The following is a 22,874-nucleotide window of genomic DNA, read 5'->3' on the forward strand; positions in this document are numbered from 1 at the left end:
TTAAGAGTCTCATATAAATGCTGCATAAAGTATCTGCTGACACAGTACTGATCCAATATCTGTGCGTTTATTGAAACTAAAATACAAACATGTGACCTCTGCTTTTAACCCATTTTTAGCATTAAGAAGCAGCAAGCTGCTGTGAAACACCTCGAGATCAACTCGGGGGATCGAACCGCCGGCCTTGTGGCCATAAACATCCCGCTCTCGACTACCTGGTCGCTACTGAGCATGTGCAGCTCTTAGCAACGATGAGAAAGACTCGTTAGCTTCTTCCATCATCAGCTGTTAAAAATAAAAATAAAATCGCTGCGTTCAAACAATGATTTTGAAGTGAGGAGTGAGACGTCTCGCTTCTTTCTCACTCTTTGAGTTGCACATGCTCAGTGCAGATCTTTTTAAGTCTATGCTTCATGTGTTAAAGCTGCATTCTCTCTCCTGACCACCAGGGGTGACTCCTCTGGTTGTATAGAAGTCTATGCTTCATGTGTTAAAGCTGCATTCTCTCTCCTGACCACCAGGGGTGACTCCTCTGGTTGTATAGAAGTCTATGCTTCATGTGTTTAAGCTGCATTCTCTCTCCTGACCACCAGGGGTGACTCCTCTGGTTGTATAGAAGTCTATGCTTCAAATATTTGGCGTCGTTGCTTAAAAAGTGACTAAAGCGAGTCCTCGGTTATCAAAACAGTTTCCGTTTGACTTTTCATCTCAAATTCAAACGCGAGTCCCAGGCGGTGAATTCGTCTTCGTCGTTGTTTCTCTTCACATTTTTCGGGAACAGGATTTGTCAACTCGGTGAAAAAAGGTTCCCGGCATCTGAACGCTGAAGGAAATCCTCTTTTGAGATTTCGCACGGCTTCGTCTGAGCGTGAGACGACGAGCTCCACAAGCCGACTTCCTGCGCCGGTTACCTTCCGGAGCGGCGATTGCATCATTCGGAGCGGCAGATTACACGTATTTTACGCCATCAAAGTATTACCGGCTGCCTCTGGCCGCCGGCTGGGCCGCGCCGCCGCGCATACGCTCCACGGCTAAGCGCCCTTAAGTGATTTTTCATAGCCGGTTTCATTTGCTCGTGTTTAAATGTGCTTTGGTTAAGCCCATTGGCCTCTTATGTCAACATGCTGCTGAGGAGATGGCATTAAATGGATTTAGGCGACCGTGTATGTATGTGTGTGTGTGTGTGTGTGCGTGTGTGTGTGTGTGTGTGTAACATGTTTGTTTTATGCTTGTGGGTGTGAATGTGCGTGTAACTGAGAACGCATAAAGAATGGTTGCAGGCTTGCATGTATGAATGTCGCTATCTGTGCATGTGTGTGTGTCTCGAGGGTGAATAGGAATATGTGTGTGTGTGTGTGTGTGTGTGTGTGTGTGTGGGTCATGGAGGTCTGGCCCTTAATGCCAAACCAGCCACCTGGTCCCAGATTGGGCCACAGCCTGGTTTTCGTCTGCCCTCCTTCATTTGGGAATGAATGGGATTAGACCTGATCCCGTTTCTAGACGCCCATAGAGATCAATACTAAACTGCATTTAACTTCATTTGTCTGTAATCTATTACAAAGACGCTTACTGTTCCATTAAAACGTTGTTTCGGGGGAAAGCCGAGGCTTCGTTAACGGCTGTAAATGTTTAAGCTTTAGCCCGTTTTCATTATTAATAGTAATATAAATAATAATAATCCAGCCTCCACATGAGGACAGACCGACTCCGTTGACCTGATTCAAGATGCTCGTTTTTTCTGCGTTTATTCTCCAGCGACGTTTCACTTCCCCTCGTGACTATTTGCATATTAATTTGAAATTTACACACAACAGGATGATTTGAAGTGTAATCGTACCGACGCGTTTATAAATACACACGCAGCGGTTAATTGGCGGTTAGATTTCTAAATCTCGGGGTGCAGCCTTACTCGTTCAACTCAAAGCAGGATATCTGAGAGACATGTGTAACAGCCCCCCTCCTCCTTTCCATTTAATTGGTTTCATAAACAGATTAATTTGAAGGAGAGGGGGGCTTAATTGCTAATCGGCGTTTCCATGCAGCTCCTGAAGAGTTGAACAGGATCAAGTGTGTTCTTCTTCCACAAAAAGGCCTTCAGAGCCTCCAGTACTTTACAAAGAGTTCAGTGGCAGTGGAAAGGAGACGAGAGGAGGAAGACGACATAAGTGACAGAAGAAGAAGGAGAAGAAGGAGGAGGAGGAGGGAGGAGGAAGGAGAAGGAGAAGAAGGAGGAGGAGGCAGGAGGAAGAAGAAGAAGGAGAAGAAGGAGGAGGGACGAGGAAGAAAAAGGAGAAGAAGGAGGAGGAGGAGGGAGGAGGAAGAAGGAGGAGAATGAAGGAGGGAGAAGAAGAGGAGGAGGAAGACGACAAGAGTGACAGAAGAAGAAGGAGAAGAAGGGAGGAGGAAGAAGGAGGAGGAAGAAGAAGAGAAGAAGGAAGAAGAAGAGAAGAAGGAGGAGGAGGAAGACGACATGAGTGACAGAAGAAGAAGGAGGAAGGAAAAGAGGAAGGAGAAGAAAAAGAGAAGAGGAAGAAGGATGAGGAAGAGGAAGAAGGATGAGGAAGAAGAAGAAGAGGAGGAGGAGGAGGAAGAAGAAGACAACGAAGGAGGAAGAGGAGGAGAGAGAAGATGAGGAAGAGGAGAAGGAAGAAGAAAAGAGGACTGTCCTCCCACTCCCAATTAATCAAAAGTATATATCACGGGTATCTGCTCTGATACCTATATATATATATATATATATATATATATATATATATATATATATATATATATATATATATATATGTATATGTATATATATATATATATATGTATATATATCTATATATATATATATATATATATATGTATATGTATATATATATATATATATGTATATATATCTATATATATATATATATATATATATATATATATATATGTATATATATTTGGTTTCTATCAGTTATCCAGTGAGGGACAGACACAGAACCTTCAAAATAAAAGTACAAAACACACGGCGGGAGATTCTTGTTTACTTGATGCTGTTTAAATCAAATCTAAATTAATACATAATAATCATCCTTTCTTTTGATGTGGCAAGCTGAGGCTTCTGCCTCCAACGTTGTACTCACGATGACATCATGTGCAGCATGTAATTATGCAAAAATACCAAAAATACTTTCTACTGCAGATGAAACTATCGATGCCTTTTACACTGAAAATGTACATCATTCAAATAACTCACACTTTTTGTTCACGTTTCTACGTTTAGAAATCGTATAGATCAACATGTTTTATTTAGCCAGATTCTCTTATATTTCTCATTGATGACACAATTTCAACACTATTAGAAGATACAATAATACCACAGACCCAGTTCAAAGGGTTAAATATCTTAAATGTTAAATTAATTCCTCTTAAACGTTGGATTCTGAGATTGGCCCCAAATAGACCTTGTCAATGTCAATAAATCAATCTGTGAATGTTTGTTCTCCTTTTATTTAAATTGCTTCCTGTTTCCTAATTCAAGGCTTCAAACACAGATGGAAACCAGATCCATTCAAGGAGACAGTGAACTCTTCAATGTGCAGTTTTGTTTGTTTTGAATCGCGACCTCCGGTGACCTTTGTGGTGATGTCGTTCCCAGCGGTGCTCGGTGACCGGCTGATCCTGCTGTCCTTCCTGGAGCAGAGCCAGGTGGCTGCAGTCTACCTGAACCAGAGGAACCAGGACTCCCCAGAGTCCAGGCGCCCGGAGAAGCTCTCTCCGTCTGACACCAAGGTGCGTAGAGCGCATCGATGGAGGAGGTGGAGACGAGAAGAACCGTTCAGACCCTTCGTTTACAAGTTCATCCTATTTATTTCACGTTTGATCAGGTACTGAAATACACACATGTTCTTTCAGTAGGCGGCACACAGTAATATTTATCACAAAAACAACTATTATAAATGGCATGAAAGGGGGCGACTCCTCTGGTTGTATAGAAGTCTATGCTTCATGTGTTAAAGCTGCATTCTCTCTCCTGACCACCAGGGGGCGACTCCTCTGGTTGTATAGAAGTCTATATAAATGACTCTACTTCTCTTGATGTATTCCCTCAGTAAACATTGTAAACATGAGTTTATGTCTCAATCTCTAGTTTCAAGTCTTCTTCAATACAGCATGATGTTCATTTAGTAAATTATGGTCATTTAGAGTCAAACAGACCATAAAGCAGGGGATGTTTTAGGGCGGGGCTACAAGGTGATTGACAGGTCGACATCAGGGACATATACGGCGTCTCTACTTCACTCCAGCGATGGCCGAAAATCCAAGATGGCGACAGCCGAAAACTCAAGGTTTCAAAACATCAAACCTCGTCCACTTCTTGCATTCTCAGAATATTGTCCGTTAAATACGTCCATCGTTTATCTAACATTCATCTTGAGAACAAAACAAGATATCCAGTTTGTTTCGTCGTGCACAAAGTGTGTGTAGCTTCAGCGCGCGGCCCTTAAAGGTGTGTGTAGAGCGCCGTGTGATCTGGAGGTGTCCTTCTCGGCTAACCGCTAACCGCTAACCCGGGCATTATCACATTACTGCTGCCAGGCCCCTTTTGTTGAGTGTGTGTGTGTGTGTGTGTGTGTGTGTGTGTGTGTGTGTGTGTGTGTGTGTGTGTGTGTAAAAGCAATCGTTGCTGCCCTGCGTATGTCTCCAGAAGCAGAGTCCTGATAAGACCCCCCCCCCCTACCCCCCCCCCCCCACACACACACACCTCTGTCAATGCATGTGCATGCAACCTGCGACATACACACGTGTGCACAACTAACCCATCCCCCACAACAAGCACACACACACACACACACACACACACACACACACACACACACACACACACACACACACGTGCACATCGCCCTGGTCCAGTGGGCTAAGCTGGAGACGGAGAGTGGGGGGTGTTGAGAGGGGGGCTAAACTAATCCGGCCCACAGAAAGTGGTTTTTGATTATTGCTGACCAGCAAACGGCAGCAGAAAAAGATGGGTAGGGATGGTGTGTGTGTGTGTGTGTGTGTGTGTGTGTGTGTGTGTGTGTGTGTGTGTGTGTGTGTGTGTGTGTGTGTGTGTGTGTGTGTGTGTGTGTGTGTGGTAGATAGTGTGTTATTAACCCAGTGATTTTCAGATTTTCTCCTTATTTTCCATTTCTAATCTGTCAGTGATCTCCCTTTCAGCTGTTTGGGGAAACTCTTTGTTCCCTTTATCATCAGATGTACTTCTATCATTTTAATTCATCTCTGCCCCCCCCCCCCCCCCCCTCCCCCTCAAGGGGGCAGGAGGGGCAGACATGGACCGCTGAACCTCCAGCCTGTCGATTTACTAATTTCTGCATGTTTCTGTGCTTTGAAACCGTCGTAAAAAATATATATATATATATATATATTTCTGTATCGTGTTTACAACCTGTCTTTCTGTGAGTCACTCTTCTTCACTGTGACAGAGGTTGTGTGTGTGTGTGTGTGTGTGTGTGTGTGTGTGTGTGTGTGTGTGTGTGTGTGTGTGTGTGTGCGTGTGTGTGAAAAGAGCATGTGTGCTTTTTTATACCAGTGCCTTTACATGTATGTACATGTGTATCTGTGTGTGCATACATGCATTGTGTGTGTGTGTGTGTGTGTGTGTGTGTGTGTGTGTGTGTGTGTGCGTGTGTGCGTATGTGTGTGTGTATGTGTGTGTGTATGTGTGTGTGTATGTGTGTGTGTGTGTGTGTGTGTGCGCCCCTCAAGCGCCTGCGAGAGCTCATTACTGTGCGTCTCTTTGTTGGGGCCTGTAGAGCGTGGCAGTCCTTCCCAAAAAATATGCACATCACTAAAACAACAAGCCCCGACCGAACAAAATACACACGCATTAAAAACAACCGCAGACATCAATAACAACAAAACAAAGATGGGGAGGGAAGTACATGAGTGATATTTGGGGGAGTTTCAGAGCCCTCAGGTGTCTCAAATCCAAAGGAATCCCTAAGATAGTGGCGCTCCATTCTTAATGCATCCTCTTCTCTGTGTGTGTGTGTGTGTGTGCGTGTGTGTGTGTGTGTCCAGGTCGTGTGTGTGGAGGCGAGTGGGCGTGGCCGAAGGCTCCTCAGACGCGTGCGCCTCAACCGCCTCCAGGACGTGGCGCTCTGCTGGTGGGACTTGGACGAGCCCGGAGACGAGCCGTGGACCTGGACCCCCACAGACACACACAGGAACAACCTGGTGCTGCTCAGCTGCTCACCGGCTGACGGCCTCAAGGTACACACACACACACACACACACACGCACACACTCTTTCTCTTACAACTGGAGCGAGACTTGAGTCTTGGTGAGGTTCCCGGTTCTGGTTTTGATCCTCTGACCTTAAGAGGGAAAGGTTCCCGTTTGGGTAGAAAATGGTGGACTGTTTGGGAGCGAGTTGCTCCCCAAAATAAAGGACTTAAAGTAGAATGAAATGGAAGTAAAATGGGATTCAATGAAAAAAATAAACTCACAATAAATTGATGCTGGTAAATTTCCATTATCGCGACAATCATGAATATTGTCTGACTGACTTGAAGAAGAAGTCCAGAGACGGATTTTAATATACAATTATTATTATGTCAGCGGCAACATCGAGCACTTCTAGTGGACGGACACTTTGGGGAGGAGCTTTACGCTGAAGCTCGTTTAGCAGCGTTCTCCCTCAAAACATGGATCGTTTTAAAAGGTTGTTGTCTCCGTGAGAAAAATAGTGACCGTGACCGGAAAAAATAAAATCCTGTCTTAAAAGGATTTCTAATACCTTTACAGTTGCGTTTGAAGCCTGGTAAACAAATTGTTACCTTCATGCTTCACCTCATGCATCACCTCCATGCATCACCTCCATGCATCAACTCCATGCATCACCTCATGTCACCTCATGCATCACCTCCATGCATCACCTCCATGCATCACCTCCATGCATCACCTCCATGCATCACCTCCATGCATCACCTCCATGCTTCACCTCATGCATCACCTCCATGCATCACCTCATGTCACCTCATGCATCACCTCCATGCATCACCTCCATGCATCACCTCATGTCACCTCATGCATCACCTCCATGCATCACCTCCATGCATCACCTCCATGCTTCACCTCCATGCATCACCTCATGTCACCTCATGCATCACCTCCATGCATCACCTCCATGCATCACCTCATGTCACCTCATGCATCACCTCCATGCATCACCTCCATGCTTCACCTCCATGCTTCACCTCATGCATCACCTCCATGCATCACCTCATGTCACCTCATGCATCACCTCCATGCATCACCTCCATGCATCACCTCATGTCACCTCATGCATCACCTCCATGCATCACCTCCATGCTTCACCTCCATGCTTCACCTCATGCATCACCTCCATGCATCACCTCCATGCATCACCTCATGCATCACCTCCATGCATCACCTCCATGCTTCACCTCCATGCATCACCTCATGTCATCTCATGCATCACCTCCATGCTTCACGTCCATGCATCACCTCATGTCACCTCATGCATCACCTCCATGCATCACCTCATGTCACCTCATGCATCACCTCCATGTATCACCTCCATGCATCACCTCATGTCACCTCATGCATCACCTCCATGCTTCACTTCATGCATCACCTCATGTCACCTCATGCATCACCTCATGTCACCTCATGCATCACCTCCATGCATCACCTCCATGCATCACCTCATGTCACCTCATGCATCACCTCCATGCATCACCTCCATGCTTCACCTCCATGCATCACCTCATGTCACCTCATGCATCACCTCCATGCTTCACCTCATGCATCACCTCCATGCTTCACCTCCATGCATCACCTCATGTCACCTCATGCATCACCTCCATGCTTCACCTCCATGCATCACCTCCATGCTTCACCTCATGCTTCACCTCATGCTTCACCTCATGCATCGCTTCCATGAATCAATTTCATGCATCACCTCATGCTTCACCTCATGCTTCACCTCATGCATCACCTCATGTCACCTCATGCATCACCTCCATGCTTCACCTCTGTGTTGCACCTCCATGCATCACCTCCATGCTTCACCTCCATGCATCACCTCCATGCATCACCTCCATGCTTCACCTCCATGCTTCACCTCCATGCATCACCTCCATGCTTCACCTCCATGCTTCACCTCATGCATCACCTCCATGCATCACCTCATTCTTCACCTCCATGCTTCACCTCATGCATCACCTCCATGCATCACCTCATTCTTCACCTCCATGCTTCACCTCCATGCATCACCTCATGCATCACCTATGTGTTGTACCTCCATGCATCAGCATGTGAAAAGAGCGGGCGGAAGCTAAGCTGCGGTACAGCGTGAAGAGAACGCCTTCGCACACGCACACATCCTCAAGGCCTCTGGCAGAACTTCACCCGTGACCTGATTCTATGTCACCGAAGGATTGTCCTCGTGCCAAAGAAAAGGCAGATGAAAGACCCCGACCCCCCCCCCCCCACCCGACCCCCCAAAATTGCCAAACCGGGCTTAGCGCCGCTCCTCGTGCGGCGCTGCTCAGTAAGCACATGCAAAACGTTTCACCACACCGGAGAGACGGGAAGAAGGGAGGAAAGATGAGCGTTACCAATTGCATGCTAGGAAAACAAATCCACGCAGGAGAGAATTGAGGGAGGAGGGGACATGAATATTGAAATAAGCAAAGCTGTTCACCGCTTCTACCGCTTCTTGTTTTTTGGAACGCTCTTCACATTTATCACACTCCTTCACCTAGTTTATTCTCTCTGTCTCCTTCCACCCCACACACACACGCTCACTCACACACACACACACTCACTCTCACACACACACACACACACACACACCTCCTCCTCATCCTCCTTCCTTCCTCCACGCTTCAGGAACATTAAAGTCTCTTCGCGGGGCTGCGGCATCGCTGCTCTAATGAAAGCGTTTGTTGTCATTTTTCAGATGCGCGGTGTGAAATTAAGCGAGCAGTTTATGTAAGAGCCGTGGCGGGAATCAAACGCCCGGCACACATCGGGAGACGCCAGCTACTTCAATCACTTCAAGCTCATATATATGTTCCTTTTGTTCAGGTCGCTATCTGCAGCACTAAGCCAATTTTCTAGCCAGTCTCTCGGCATTTAAAGAAGTCTGATTTCTTTCCCTATGTGGTCTTAATTTGTATGCCCCCCCCCCCTCCTCCTCCATCCTCCTCTTCCTCTTCCTCACGCTGATAAGTGCATGCAGGGGGGGGGGGCACATACATACTTGTTTTTTATGCATCCAGTTAACATTTTTAATCATACTTCCTTCATGCTTCCCTCCACACAAACACCAGCACACACACACACACACACACACACACACACACACACACACACACACACACACACACACACACACACACACACACACCGTTTCCTGGAATTTAATAATCTGAATGAAAAGAAAAACAGCAGATGAATGTTCTCTTGCTTTTTGTTGTTGTTTTGTTTTGATTGTATGTGTGTTTTGATGTTTACGAACATACTGTTTTATGTTCTGTCTTTTAATTTTTTTAAGCGTATGACTATCCTGTTATCTGCCACCACACAGTTTCTCTCTGCAGGCGTTTGATCTGCGTTTGGGTGATTTTCTGTCGGCTTTTAATTATTAGTGACTTTAGAATTTTGTCTTCTTGCAAAACATGAAATTATTTATATAGAAGCAGTATGTGTGTGTATATATATATATATATATATATATATATATATATATATATATATATATATATATATATACTGCTAGAACACTACGATTTAGAGTTAGCAGCTACATTCTCAGTCTTAACGTGCAGAACCGCTCATGTTCAGCAATGCACTGAAGGGTCGGTGTGGAATCCAAAGTGCAGATTTACCCCCAAAGCTCCACCGCTTTGTAAAAAAAAAGAAGAATAAAAAATCCCCACTGCCTCCACAGTTTCGGGTCCTGTGAATAATCGTCCCTTTCTGTGCCACAATTATGTTCAGCGCTACCAAATTATGGCAGTTAAAGGTGCGAGGATTTTTTATTTTTCGGGGGTTCGTAATCCCGCTGTGCATTTTTTTTTTTTTCTCACATCAGTTCCTCAACAGAAACCCTGATTCACACACCTAAAAACTTCCCAGTCTCCCTCCTCCTCCTCCTCCTCCTCCCCAATCCCTTCATCCCTCGACTCTCCTCCGAGTCCCTCCGTCTCTCTCTCTCCGTCTCTCCCCGTCTTTCTCTGCTCCGTGAGCTGGAAAATTGGCTTCAAAAGGCCACTGCTGTGAACAAGGGCCAGCCACACAGTTGGGCCCGTCCGCTTTATCTTTCACGCCACGGAGGGGGAGAAAAGGTGCCGGAGAGAGGGAGGGAGAGAGAGAGAGAGGGAGGGAGAGAGAGAGAAAGAGAGACAAGAAGAATGGAGAAGAATACTTTTGACCAGTCACTGATACCAATAACCAGGAGAAAGCTACTTACTAGAGGCTTCTCTCTCTCTCTCTCTCTCTCTCTCTTCACGTCTCACCCGCCCGTCTCACTTCCTTCCGTCCTCTCTCTTTCTCGTCGTCTTTTTGTGCACACGTCTGTCTTCTCTCTCCCTCCTCTCTCTCTCTTGCACGCCCTTTTCACTCCCTCTCGTGACCTTATTCATCATTTTTCTATTTCATGCTCTCAGAACGCAGCCACACAGTAAACGTGTCCTTCTCTCCACACTTCTCTTCAAGAAGTTTATGACTGTTTTTTTGTGTGACTTTATTCAGGTGGCAGTTTGTGCAAATTGTTGCTTTGGAAATAATGAAAGAGTTTGGAGATGAAACATATGTTCTTATACGATCAAAAACTGTCCTCATCATATGTTCTATGAGATCAAAAACTGTCCTCTCACACGTTCATATTTAAGGTCCGTGGCTTGGATAAATCTCTGCGTCATCATTCGAAGTGTTCGTGTCTCATCGTGCTTACGGCAGCACGAGTGTTTGCAGTTCCTATGTGTGGAGACTCGGACTATAACCCTGGAAGTCTCGAGTGCGGCGCTCTAATCTCCTAATCAGCTGTGTTGCCTTCAGGGGCCTTTTGCAGAATGTAAAACCCAGGCCTTAAAAAAAAATGACCCAGAGTCTGAAAAACGCTGCTGTGCTGACGGCAATGAATGTTGTGACTGTAAAAAGACGGCGAGGTGCAGTTTTGCTCTGCGTTTTCTACCGTAGCACTATTGAGATTTATAGACCCTTTTTATTATTTATTAATATCACACTCAAAAGGCATCCGAGGAGACATTCTGGGTACACATATCTTACATCTGGATCTTAAACTGAACATGTTGCTGGTCAGAGAAGCCTTTTATGAAATAATGATTATAAGATTAAGGAGTTTCTTATAGATTCATAAATTGTGTCGCTGTAAATCAGCTGTGTATAATAAACGAGGAAAAGATGAATCAATGCATTGACGTCTGAGGCTCTCTACGTCCAGCAAGGGAAGGTCTTCTATCGATTGCAGTGCTGATATCAAAATATCATTAACTGTATCCCATTTCTACTGTATGATGGAGTGAATACCTGTTCGTGGTCCGACAGCTGCAGCGAATCGAACACGAGTCTGAGAAGTCGTACACGGTTCATCCTCCACTAGCCTCCATGTTGGTTTGTGTATTCAGGACTTACACAGAAACACAAACTGGTCTCGGACTCTTTGAAATTAATCTCTGAACCAGGCCATGCAGGTTTCACTCCTCGCTGCTCTGGAGCTTTGCGGGGTCAGCGATCAGGAGGCGGAGCTGCATCAGCTGCTCCTCATCCCCGGTGGTGCCACGGTGGCATCCTGGCACAGCGGGCAGCCGGGCACCAGATGAAGAGCTGAGAGGATGAGATGTGGTGAGGGGGGGTCAGGAGGGCCGGTGGAACGAAAGTAGGTCTTGATTCCTGCGACAGCATTCTGTGTGATGGACTCAGGGAGCCAAAGCTGAGGAGTTACAGCTGCATTCTCTCTCCTGACCACCAGGGGGCGACTCCTCTGGTTGTATAGACTACCTGGTCGCTACTGAGCATGAGCAGCTCTTAGCAACGATGAGAAAGACTTGTTAGCTTCTTCCATCATCAGCTGTTAAAAATAAAAATAAAATCGCTGCGTTCAAATGATAATTTTGAAGTGAGGAGTGAGACGTCTCGCTTCTTTCTCACTCTTTTAGTTGCACATGCTCAGTGCAGATCTTTCGGGACGTAACGGGTGAGACGTGTTTGATATTATAACGCGATCTCAGATCAGTGAAATTAAATGGGAAAAACGCATAATTTCCTTCAAATCGTACAAAAAACCCCAAAATACGTAGTTTGTTATCATTTCATCACTCTTGACCACCAGGGGTTGACTCCTCTGGTTGTATAGAAGTATATGCTTCATGTGTTAAAGCTGCATTCTCTCTCCTGACCACCAGGGGGTGACTCCTCTGGTTGTATAGAAGTATATGCTTCATGTGTTAAAGCTGCATTCTCTCCTGACCACCAGGGGGTGACTCCTCTGGTTGTATAGAAGTATATGCTTCATGTGTTAAAGCTGCATTCTCTCCTGACCACCAGGGCGTGACTCCTCTGGTTGTATAGAAGTCTATATAAATGACTCTACTTCTCTTGATGTATTCCCTCAGTAAACATTGTAAACATGAGTTTATGTCTCAATCTCTAGTTTCAAGTCTTCTTCAATACAGCATGATGTTCATTTAGTAGATTATGGTCATTTAGAGTCAAACAGACCATAAAGCAGGGGACGCTTTAGGGGCGGGGCTACAGGGTGATTGACAGGTCGACACCAGAATCGTTGTCCGGTCGGAGAGTCGTCCGTTTTTTCTTCTTTCAGTTAATTGTTACATTTTGGTCGCCTAAAAATTGTCATTATTCAGCGTATTTTTCGTACTCCACCCTCTCACGTCACACCTGGTTGCAAAAGCACAAGATGGCGACAGTTTAAAACCAAGATGGCTTCCAAATTGTGACAAACTTGCACACAAACATGTAGCAGGCGAGCGTCCATTAAGTCCATTGGACTCAATGGACGCTTTTCTGCAAGTTTGTTTAATGCATGTGTCACTTTGTCCCTGCAGAAATGTAGCTCTCCAAATAAACACACACACACACACACACACACACACACACACACACACACACACACACACACACACACACACCCTAGGGAGCTGCAGGAGCTATAACTCTGGGGGATTACGGAGAGGAAAAAGAAGCTTTCAGGAGGACAGTCATCTGCTTCTCTGCCTCGCTGTAGACCACAAGCAGGCAAAGAAGAAGAGGAGAAAAAAAAAAAAACCTTCCTCCCCTCTAAGTCCCTTTTTGGCAATGCCTGCCAAAAAATACTGGGCCGGGCAGCTTTGGGAAAGGAGAGGAGAGGCAGGCAGGCAGCCGATCCTTCTTTCTGTCCACACGGCGAAAAGAAATGGGCTCATTTAGCCAAAGCTGCCACGGTCAAAGCGGGGCTCTGATGGAGGCTTTGGTGAGGTGAAATCCCTCCTCTAAAGCCCGGTTAGCGGCCGTGGAGCTGCCGGCTGACGTCTCCTGTCATCCGCCTACTGTCCCCGGTTCCTGGTGGGTGTTTTATCGACAGCACCACCCGTGACACGGCCTTTCCTCCATCAGTGTCGGTGCTTAGCGGCGCCCGTTGTGCCCCGCTCCCCCCCTCGCCACCTGGCAGCGAATACAATCTCACTTCTGGATTTGACCGTCGGCCTAATGTCTCCGAGCCTTCTTGGCGCGTCATGCTCTTCCTCTTCCTCTTCCTCCTCCTCCTCCTCCTCGCTCGCGCAGGTAAACAGAAGCGGGTTGTTTATCGCTCGGGGAGAAGACGCCGGTTGACCTTGAGCTAAAACACGGCGCTTATCATCAGCCGTCTTGATTGACAGCCTGGTGTTTGTGAGCGAAGTGGAAGGCTCTATTTCCTCCATCTCCGGGGGGGTTCTGCCATGTCGTGACTCACAAGTTCTCTCTATGTTTCTGCTTCCTTCTTTTATTAAAAACAGGCCAGTTCAGCATCGTCCCAAATATCACCTACGTGTCAAAACAAGAACAAAATAACTTCATATCAGTGGCGGGCCGTGCATTTTGTACCTAGGCCTGCAGTATTAGGAGTAAAACATACAGACGTTCAAAACAAGTCTGTCCAGAGACACGTGAGATAATTTTGTGATCCTCAGTTGCAAATATTCCAACATATTTTTGGCTCAAAATACTAAACGAAGATGTCGGCCCTTAAATAGAGAGTGGTTTGAGCCAATTGCTGTGAAGCTAGAGCGCATTAGCCTCTTAGCATGCTAACACGCGGTAATTAACGTTGAACACTAAGTATTGGACACATTTTGACGCATTCAAAGCCAGAAGATCGGCAACGTTATTACAACCAAATTTCATGGCAATGGATGCAATACTTATTATTATATTTCACCCAAAAGCTTAAATGTCGCGCTCCTGGTGGCGCTGGAGGAAAAGTAGAATCTGAAAAGTTTTATGATTTAAAAGTTTTACAGGTTTGAACATTTCGGAGCGTGATCAATTTTCCAGTGTCTGGAATCTACGGCTTCTTTGTTGTGAAAGTGTCACAAGAAGATTTTTTTTTACCTAATTTAAATAAAAATGATTTATTTATATATTTTATTTAAATGTTTCAAATTAATACAATTAATTAGTTTGTTTTAATCGTATCAATTGGTTTCATTGGTTATTCTATTGTACTGTTTTATCTTTCAAAGCCCTTTGTAAACTAATAGTAGAGTTATGTTCATGATGAAGACTCTCCTCCTCCTCCTCCTCCTCCTCAAGGTGCTCGGCTCCCTCCGGTCAGAAGGAAACCCTCTGGACTGCCTCTTCAGCGTCCTCCAGCCCTACCAGCTGCTGACGGTGGAGCTTCCTCCGGCGGCCCCCGGCCTCGCCTCGGGCTCCTGGGCCGACGCCTGCGTCTACGAGTGCGCTCGAGGTCGCCCGCGCCGCCTGTCCGTCACCCGCATCCCGCTGCCGTGCCGCGCCGTCTCCTGCGCCCGCCACCCCTCGGAGACCGCCCTCCTCCTGGGCCTCGCCGACTCCTCCCTGGTGCTGTACGACCAGCGCCGGGGCGCCTCTCTGCTGGCCCCCTGCCCTGCGCCGCCCACCCTGCTGGCCTGGCACCCCGCCGGGGCCGTGGTGATGGTGGGCGGGGAGCAGGGGGAGCTGATGTGCTTCGACGTCGGCCTGGCGCCCGTCGCCGTGGCGCTGGTGGCGGAGGAGGCGGCTCCGGCCGCCGCGCTGAGACTCGCCGAGCACCTGCGCTGCTCCGGAGGGCTGCAGGGGCTGCAGTGGGCGGCGGGCCTGGAGGGAGACGTCCTGATGCTGGCCTTCCACGGGGGCCCGCTGGCGGCCATGAGACTCAGACTGGGTGAGTGGAACGAGATCCAGACACACAATGACGGCACCCTCGCAGCTTCCATTAAGCCAGTGTTCTTCTTCTGTTTAAAAAGAAAAAAAAGCATTTGTTACTGATACACTTCTGTAGCCATTTTACTCTCCAGTGGGGCGCGGAGGTCTTACAGGTGGGGCGCGGGGGGAGATGCAGATTCTCACATGTGTCTCACACATCTGCACTCATTCTGTTTTGCACAGGTTGAACGTTATTGTTATCATCTTGAAAATATATTCAGTGCACAACAGGTTATTTGCAGCCACAATAAGTCATTTTCTTTGCCAAATATTAGTTTTTGCACAGATAGAACTTTATTTGCATTGTTCTAACAAAGTGGTTGCACATGTAGGTTTTTGTCTGATGGAGCAATCTGGTTTACTTGAAAGGGATTTCAATTTTCTTTATTCTATTATTTGAAAAAGCACAGATGGAGGAGTCACAAAAAGTTGGACCATTTTGTTACACTTTTGGTGGGGCGGTGGGGCCCGAAGATTCTTTTCCTCCAAAGTGGGGCGTGACAGAAAAGGTTTGAGAACCACTGTATTAAGCGGTTATTTCTTTAGTCTAAGACGTCTTCAGATCGCTAGTTTGTCCAAAAATCAGTAAAAAAAAACAAAGATATTTAATTTGCGATGACATCTAACGAAGAAAGCGTCTTTATTTCAATCAGAATGAATTAATTTCCTTTAAAAAAACTACATTAACCAGCTTTTAATATGATTTATTATTCTTTGACGCTGCCTTGAGTAGCTGCTGTATCACACTGAATGCGTTGCTAACGTTAGCTTAGCACAAGCCATGAACTAATGGCCACTAGGATCGTGTCTGTCCAGCTACGACGACGTAATGAAGTCAAATTACTTTTTATCTTGTTTATTGTAGTTTCGTCTCCGATTTGGCAAATTAATACGAGTGTCGGGAGATCGAGTGAGACTCTGTATCCATTTAAGAGATATTTTAAGCGTGTATTGTTGTTATTTTTTAAACTAAAGCACAAACCCTCGTCGTCGTCTCCTCGCGATGAAGAGCCGCAGAGTCTTCCTCTGTTTTTGGGATCTGAACCTCGTGAGCGGCGCCGTCCTCTCACCTCCTCGCTGCTGAGGGGGAAGTTAATTTGTTGACGGTGCGGGAAGGTTAGCAGGAGTCACGCTCTCAGAGGTCATTCAATAATCGCCCCGGGGCAAGAGCCCCCCAGGTGCATTCTGGGATGCATTTTTCCGATAAATCGTTTACAGTGGCTGCGCAGTCCCTCGGGGCCCCCAGATAAAGTTTGCCAATCAAAATGTTTTTTCTTTTTCCTTCGCCGTAGCAGCCACCTCACACTCTAACTCACTCGTACACACACACACACTAAAACACACGCGCACACACGCACACACACTCGTGCACATATTCAGCGTCTTTAATTCTGACTTTGGAAAGAAGATGTGACAGTGGCACGCAGCTCTCTGCGGAAGTTTGAAAGCAGGAGTGTGGGGGTGGAAGGTAGAATATTGTGTGCACCTCACTGTGTGTGTGTGTGTGTGTGTGTGTGTGTGTGTGTATCCAACTGCGTTTCCCAGTGTGCTCAGGGAAAGGGGAGGGTGTCTTCCAACAATAGCTTCCCCTCCTCTGATCGTCTGCCAAGGTTTTGATGAAGAAAGTCACTGCACGTCTTTTCTCCATGATAATTCTCCCACACACACACACACACACACACACATGCACACACATGTGTGTGTATTCTTCTATTTCTGTGCTTCTATGCACACACACACACACACACACACACACACTCCAGCTCATTTGTTTGTTTGCTTCCTCTGTATTGACTCGTTTCATACGGCCGCTACATGACAGAAGGAGTGAGTCGCAAGACGGCGAGGAAGAAAGACTTGGCCGAGCTCCAAGTTTGTTTTTTTCTTCCATAGGAGGCAGCCCTCCCCGGTGCCCCCCCCCCCCCTCCCTCCCTCCCCCCTCCTCCCCCTTCCCTCCCGCATGCACCGAGTTATCTCATCTGGGCACACGTTGGCCGCGGCTGGGCCTCCAGACCGGGGAGCGCGCTGCTCGACATGCAGAGGAAAAAATAAAAAGTCCTTTTCTGTGGCGATGTGAAAATATTGTTGATGTTTAATTACATAACTGTGTAAATAAATGTAGTATAGTGACGCACCAATGCAGAAAGAAACCTCCACTGCACAAGTGAAGCGCTTTTATTACATCAAGTCAAGCCAGGGCAACAATTTGAGTTAAAGCCACCGGATTAAATACTGGTTTGGATGCTTAGAATGAAATGATGAGAGTTTATCACTAATTTGAATTATTTTAATTTCCAGAGATGATACTGATGAGGATACAAATTAAACCAAACTGTGATTTACTGAATAAATATACACAATGAAACTGTTTTTATTGTTAATTCTTTATTATAAGAAGACTTCATTATCCTTTGAGTTGAAGTCTGTCAGTGTTCTGGTTGTGTACTCATCATGTACTCATGTACTCGTGGTGTACTCTTCATGTACTCGTGGTGTACTCTTCATGTACTCTTCATGTACTCGTGGTGTACTCTTCATGTACTCTTCATGTACTCGTTGTGTACTCTTCATGTACTCTTCATGTACTCGTGGTGTACTCTTCATGTACTCGTGGTGTACTCTTCATGTACTCATGTACTCGTGGTGTACTCTTCATGTACTCGTGGTGTACTCTTCATGTACTCTTCATGTACTCATGTACTCGTTGTGTACTCTTCATGTACTCGTGGTGTACTCTTCATGTACTCGTTGTGTACTCTTCATGTACTCTTCATGTACTCGTGGTGTACTCTTCATGTACTCGTTGTGTACTCTTCATGTACTCTTCATGTACTCGTTGTGTACTCTTCATGTACTCGTTGTGTACTCTTCATGTACTCTTCATGTACTCTTCATGTACTCGTGGTGTACTTTTCATGTACTCGTTGTGTACTCTTCATGTACTCTTCATGTACTCGTTGTGTACTCTTCATGTACTCGTTGTGTACTCTTCATGTACTCCTCATGTACTCTTCATGTACTCTTCATCTACTCTTCATGTACTCGTTGTGTACTCTTCATGTACTCGTTGTGTACTCTTCATGTACTCTTCATGTACTCTTCATGTACTCTTCATGTACTCGTTGTGTTCGTGTTGTCGTCTCAAACTGACGGCGCTCGTCAAATAAGTTGGCGAAGGCGTGGAGAGACCTGACTTTTCCTCGCCGCCACAATGAGCCATTGTCTCCGCTCAGAGTTAGAGCAGAGCAGACGTTAACGCCCAACTCAAGGACACACACACACACACACACACACACACACACACACACACACACACACACACAGAAAAGTAGACACACATGACGCACTCCGCTCAGCTGATGTATTAGCCACATTAGCCCACTCTTAAGGGGATTTGTGGGTTTGCTAATTGCCAGCTTGTCATTTTAATTGCTCCAACAACTCACCCCCCTCCCCACACACACACACACACACACACACACACACACACACAACTTCAATTAATTAGACGAGGCGGTGGTGACTTTGCCGGCTGTCTGGCCCGTTGACAGAGATCACCTTCACCGTCCAGCTTTGTCCACATTGAGTTCAGTGACTACAGAAGAAATTAATATTTCACCCACAACATGAATATCAGTCACTCGCCTCCACGATGAAGAAGAATACAAATACAAAAAACTGGATGAATTGGAGTAAATGAGGTCTGCGTTTACCGAAAAACTTTATTTCTCAAACAACTTGTGCAGAATAAGTTTCATTCATTCATCGTTCACTCGCTGCTTCAGGAACACGTCTTCGCCTGCATGTGTTCACCTTCACTCCTTTTACTGGTTAAAACACTTGTGCAGGTAAAGTGATTTACATGTTTTTGTGAAATAGTGATCAAGTATGAATTATACTGAACTTGTTGTGTGAGAGTCAACAGAAGGTTTTATGTAGTTTTCCCTCCGTTGACTTAAATTTATCAAAGCTTTTCTCTGTTTTTTTATTCTTTGTTTACCGTCATTACACCTTCACTTTGTGTGTGTGTGTGTGTGTGTGTGTGTGTGTGTGCGTGTGTGTGTGTGTGTGCGTGTGTGTGCGCTACGAAGCCACAGACACACACATTCTCTCTTCTACACACGGAACCAGACACCTCGACTACCAGGAAGAGTACACAACCTCATCCTTACATTATTCAGCATAATGCACACACACACACACACACACACACACACACACACACACACACACACACACACACACACACACACACACACACACACACACACACACACACACCGGGGATTAAACAGACTTCCCCACTAATTGATTGACAAGTCGATGTCAGTCTAACTGATCCGGTGCTGCTTCAGAGTCTAAAAGTGATCCACTGGACACTTACTTACCTTAAGTGAGCGCCTCACAAATATATGTACACACGCCGTGTACATATACATTACCACGGTGTACTCTGCTGTAGTAATGGAACATCCATTTGAATTTAAAAACACACATCCTAGTAAACAGGGATTTACTGCTCGGTGTGTAAATGTAACAGAATGATGCAACATCAAACGGTGTATAAAGAATTAAAGGAACAATGTAACAATAATGTAACAACAATGTAACGACAATGTAACAAAATGATGCAACATCAAACGGTGTAGAAAGAATTAAAGGAACAATGTAACAACAATGTAACGACAATGTAACAAAATGATGCAACATCAAACGGTGTAGAAAGAATTAAAGGAACAATGTAACAATAATGTAACAACAATGTAACGACAATGTAACAAAATGATGCAACATTAAACGGTGTAGAAAAAATTAAAGGAACAATGTAACAACAAAGTAGCGATCAACAAAGTAGCGATCAACAATGTAACGATCAACACTGTAACGATCAACAAAGTAACGATCAACAATGTAACGATCAACAATGTAACGATCAACAAAGTAACGATCAACAATGTAACGATCAACAATGTAACGATCAACAATGTAACGATCAACAATGTAACGATCAACAAAGTAGCAATCAACAATGTAACGATCAACAATGTAACGATCAACAATGTAACGATCAACAAAGTAACGATCAACAATGTAACGATCAACAATGTAACGATCAACAATGTAACGATCAACAATGTAACGATCAACAAAGTAACGATCAACAAAGTAACAATCAACAATGTAACGATCAACAATGTAACGATCAACAATGTAACGATCAACAAAGTAACAATCAACAATGTAACGATCAACAATGTAACGATCAACAAAGTAACGATCAACAATGTAACGATCAACAATGTAACGATCAACAATGTAACGATCAACAAAGTAACGACAATGTAACGATCAGATGGACAAAGTCTAAAAAACAGGGCTTTGGGTAACGGTTGCTGTTTGTTTGGTAAAGCTTTTATTCTTTGATGTCACGTTTTCATTATGAAGCTGAAGTTTAACCCCAGAGTATCTAATATTAGGCTGATTTCCTGGTTGTGAAAGGTGTTCATTTTGATCTCCTCGCGCAGCTTTGGCCTTTTTCTTCTTGTCGAGTCAATTCTATTCATGTACCCAACGTTTCCCCCGTGAGCGTTTGGGGCGATCCACTGGAGGAAAAGAAAACAGCTCCGTTATGTACGAGAAGAGGTCTGTAACAGAACTGGGCTGAATGTTCTGTGTTTTGGGTTTTAGACCCAGAAAAATCAGTGTTTGATTTGTCAGATAATTCCCATATTTATTGTCTTATTTATTTATTTGTAAGCATCCGGTGACGGGACCAGGCAGCACAGCGCTTCATTATATAAATGATCTAAATGTTCTTTGCTGTTTCCTTTGTCTCGTGGTTCTCAGGAGCTCTGACCGGAGGGCAGCTGGGCCCCGGGGAGCTGCTGCAGCAGCGGCTGCGCTGTGGGCAGGTGAAGGAGGCGCTGGGCGTCCTGGAGGCCATGGACTGGAGCATCATGGGAGACGAGTGCTACCGAGGCCTGAGCGCCGTCACCAACCACCTGCTGAGGCTGCAGCTGAACGCAGAGCGAGAGGGTGAGGACCACGAACAGACGTGTACCGTGTGAACAAACACATGAACCCTCATGCGTGTAATGTTTGTGTTGTGTCTGCAGCCCAGCTGGAAGCCGCTCTGGGTGTGTTTTACGCTCCGCCCGCTCCTCTCTCTGATGCCGTGATACTCGAGTACAGGGAGCCAATCAGCAAGTGCGCTCGTCGCTTTTTTCACCACCTTCTCAGGTAACGCCACCGACTCTGTGCTGTCGCTGGGGTCCTAATTTGATCACCTGAGGGAGACACTTTTGTTTTTTCCGCAGGGCTCTTTAGGGGGTCGGGTCGAGAGGTCAAGGTCGCTGAGCTCATGTAAACACATGAGCTCCCTCCTCTGCAACTAACATCAGACTAATCAATTAGTTGATTTAAATTGACAGTTTCTTAAGTTTCTTGGACAAAAAGTAATTCAGCTTTAAAAAAAGTTGAAAAATGACTATTCAACTAAAGAAATCTGAGTTGTTTAAGACTGAAAACGATCGATTAGTTGATCAAATAATTGTTATTGTTTCAAAGCTGCTTTAAACGCTACAACCACACGTCTACAGACTATTATTTTAGTTATTTTTGACGTTTTAAAATACAGTTTATTGATCTATATATATTTATGTGAGCATATATACGCCGTTTTTCCAGCAGCTTCTTATGGACATCATACAGTCTGATATCCTCCCCAACGCCTTCAAAATAAAAGCCCTACAGAGTAACTGTATCTTAACAGGAATCTATCAAAATGAGGCTTGTTTTTTTTAAACAAAAGGCCCCAACTCTCACTCCATGTTAACAGACAACTAGGGAAATAAAAGAAAGTAGCACTTTAGTAGCACTTAAATCTAAGGACTGTTTTAAGGCCTAAACATGAGCGCTTTGCTGGCTGCAGAAGCAGAATAACGTCTCTTTGTGACGGTGACATCCAGTTTTCATTCCCTTTCCGCTATTTTAAAAGAATTCCATGAGAGGAATCGCCGCTCGCCGCTGCAGCTTTGAGGCATTTGAGGCATTTGCGTGCACCTGAAGGCTGTTGTGTCGCTTCCCCTTCTGCCATGAGAGCCTTCTGAAGCGGCGGGTTGACTGAAATAGACCCTGTTGTTCCGCACGCCGACGCTCGCCGCTCTCCATCCGGCAATCGCCTCCCCTCCCTCCCTTTCCTTTCTTCCTCCTCTGTAGCCGATGCTGCGGCGGTTTTGTTTGGCATCCCTCCTCCTCTCCTCCCCTCCTCCTCTCCTCCTCTCCTCCTCTCTTATCACCTACCTGCATTCTTTTTCTCTCCATCAACATCAAATGAAGGAAGCCCCCCCAACACAACCTCCTCTCTGCTTGTGTTTGTTTGTTTCATGTTGGCTCCAGACGGAGAAAGTTGAGGTGTTTTGTTCTCT

General features: G+C 45.5%; 1 protein-coding gene across 1 annotated transcript in view; it reads left to right on the forward strand.

Moving 5' to 3' along the window:
* Positions 1 to 22,874, forward strand: part of wdpcp (WD repeat containing planar cell polarity effector) — a 54,505-nt gene that overhangs the window by 15,359 nt on the left and 16,272 nt on the right. The window contains exons 7-11 of the mRNA XM_079229785.1: positions 3,629 to 3,762; positions 6,055 to 6,246; positions 14,818 to 15,406; positions 21,295 to 21,483; positions 21,564 to 21,687. Coding sequence (XP_079085911.1) covers positions 3,629 to 3,762; positions 6,055 to 6,246; positions 14,818 to 15,406; positions 21,295 to 21,483; positions 21,564 to 21,687 — 1,228 coding nt within the window. The remainder of the gene's footprint in view (positions 1 to 3,628; positions 3,763 to 6,054; positions 6,247 to 14,817; positions 15,407 to 21,294; positions 21,484 to 21,563; positions 21,688 to 22,874) is intronic.

This window comes from Taurulus bubalis, assembly GCF_910589615.1.
Source record: "Taurulus bubalis genome assembly, chromosome: 14".
NCBI classification, from domain to species: Eukaryota; Metazoa; Chordata; class Actinopteri; order Perciformes; family Cottidae; genus Taurulus; species Taurulus bubalis.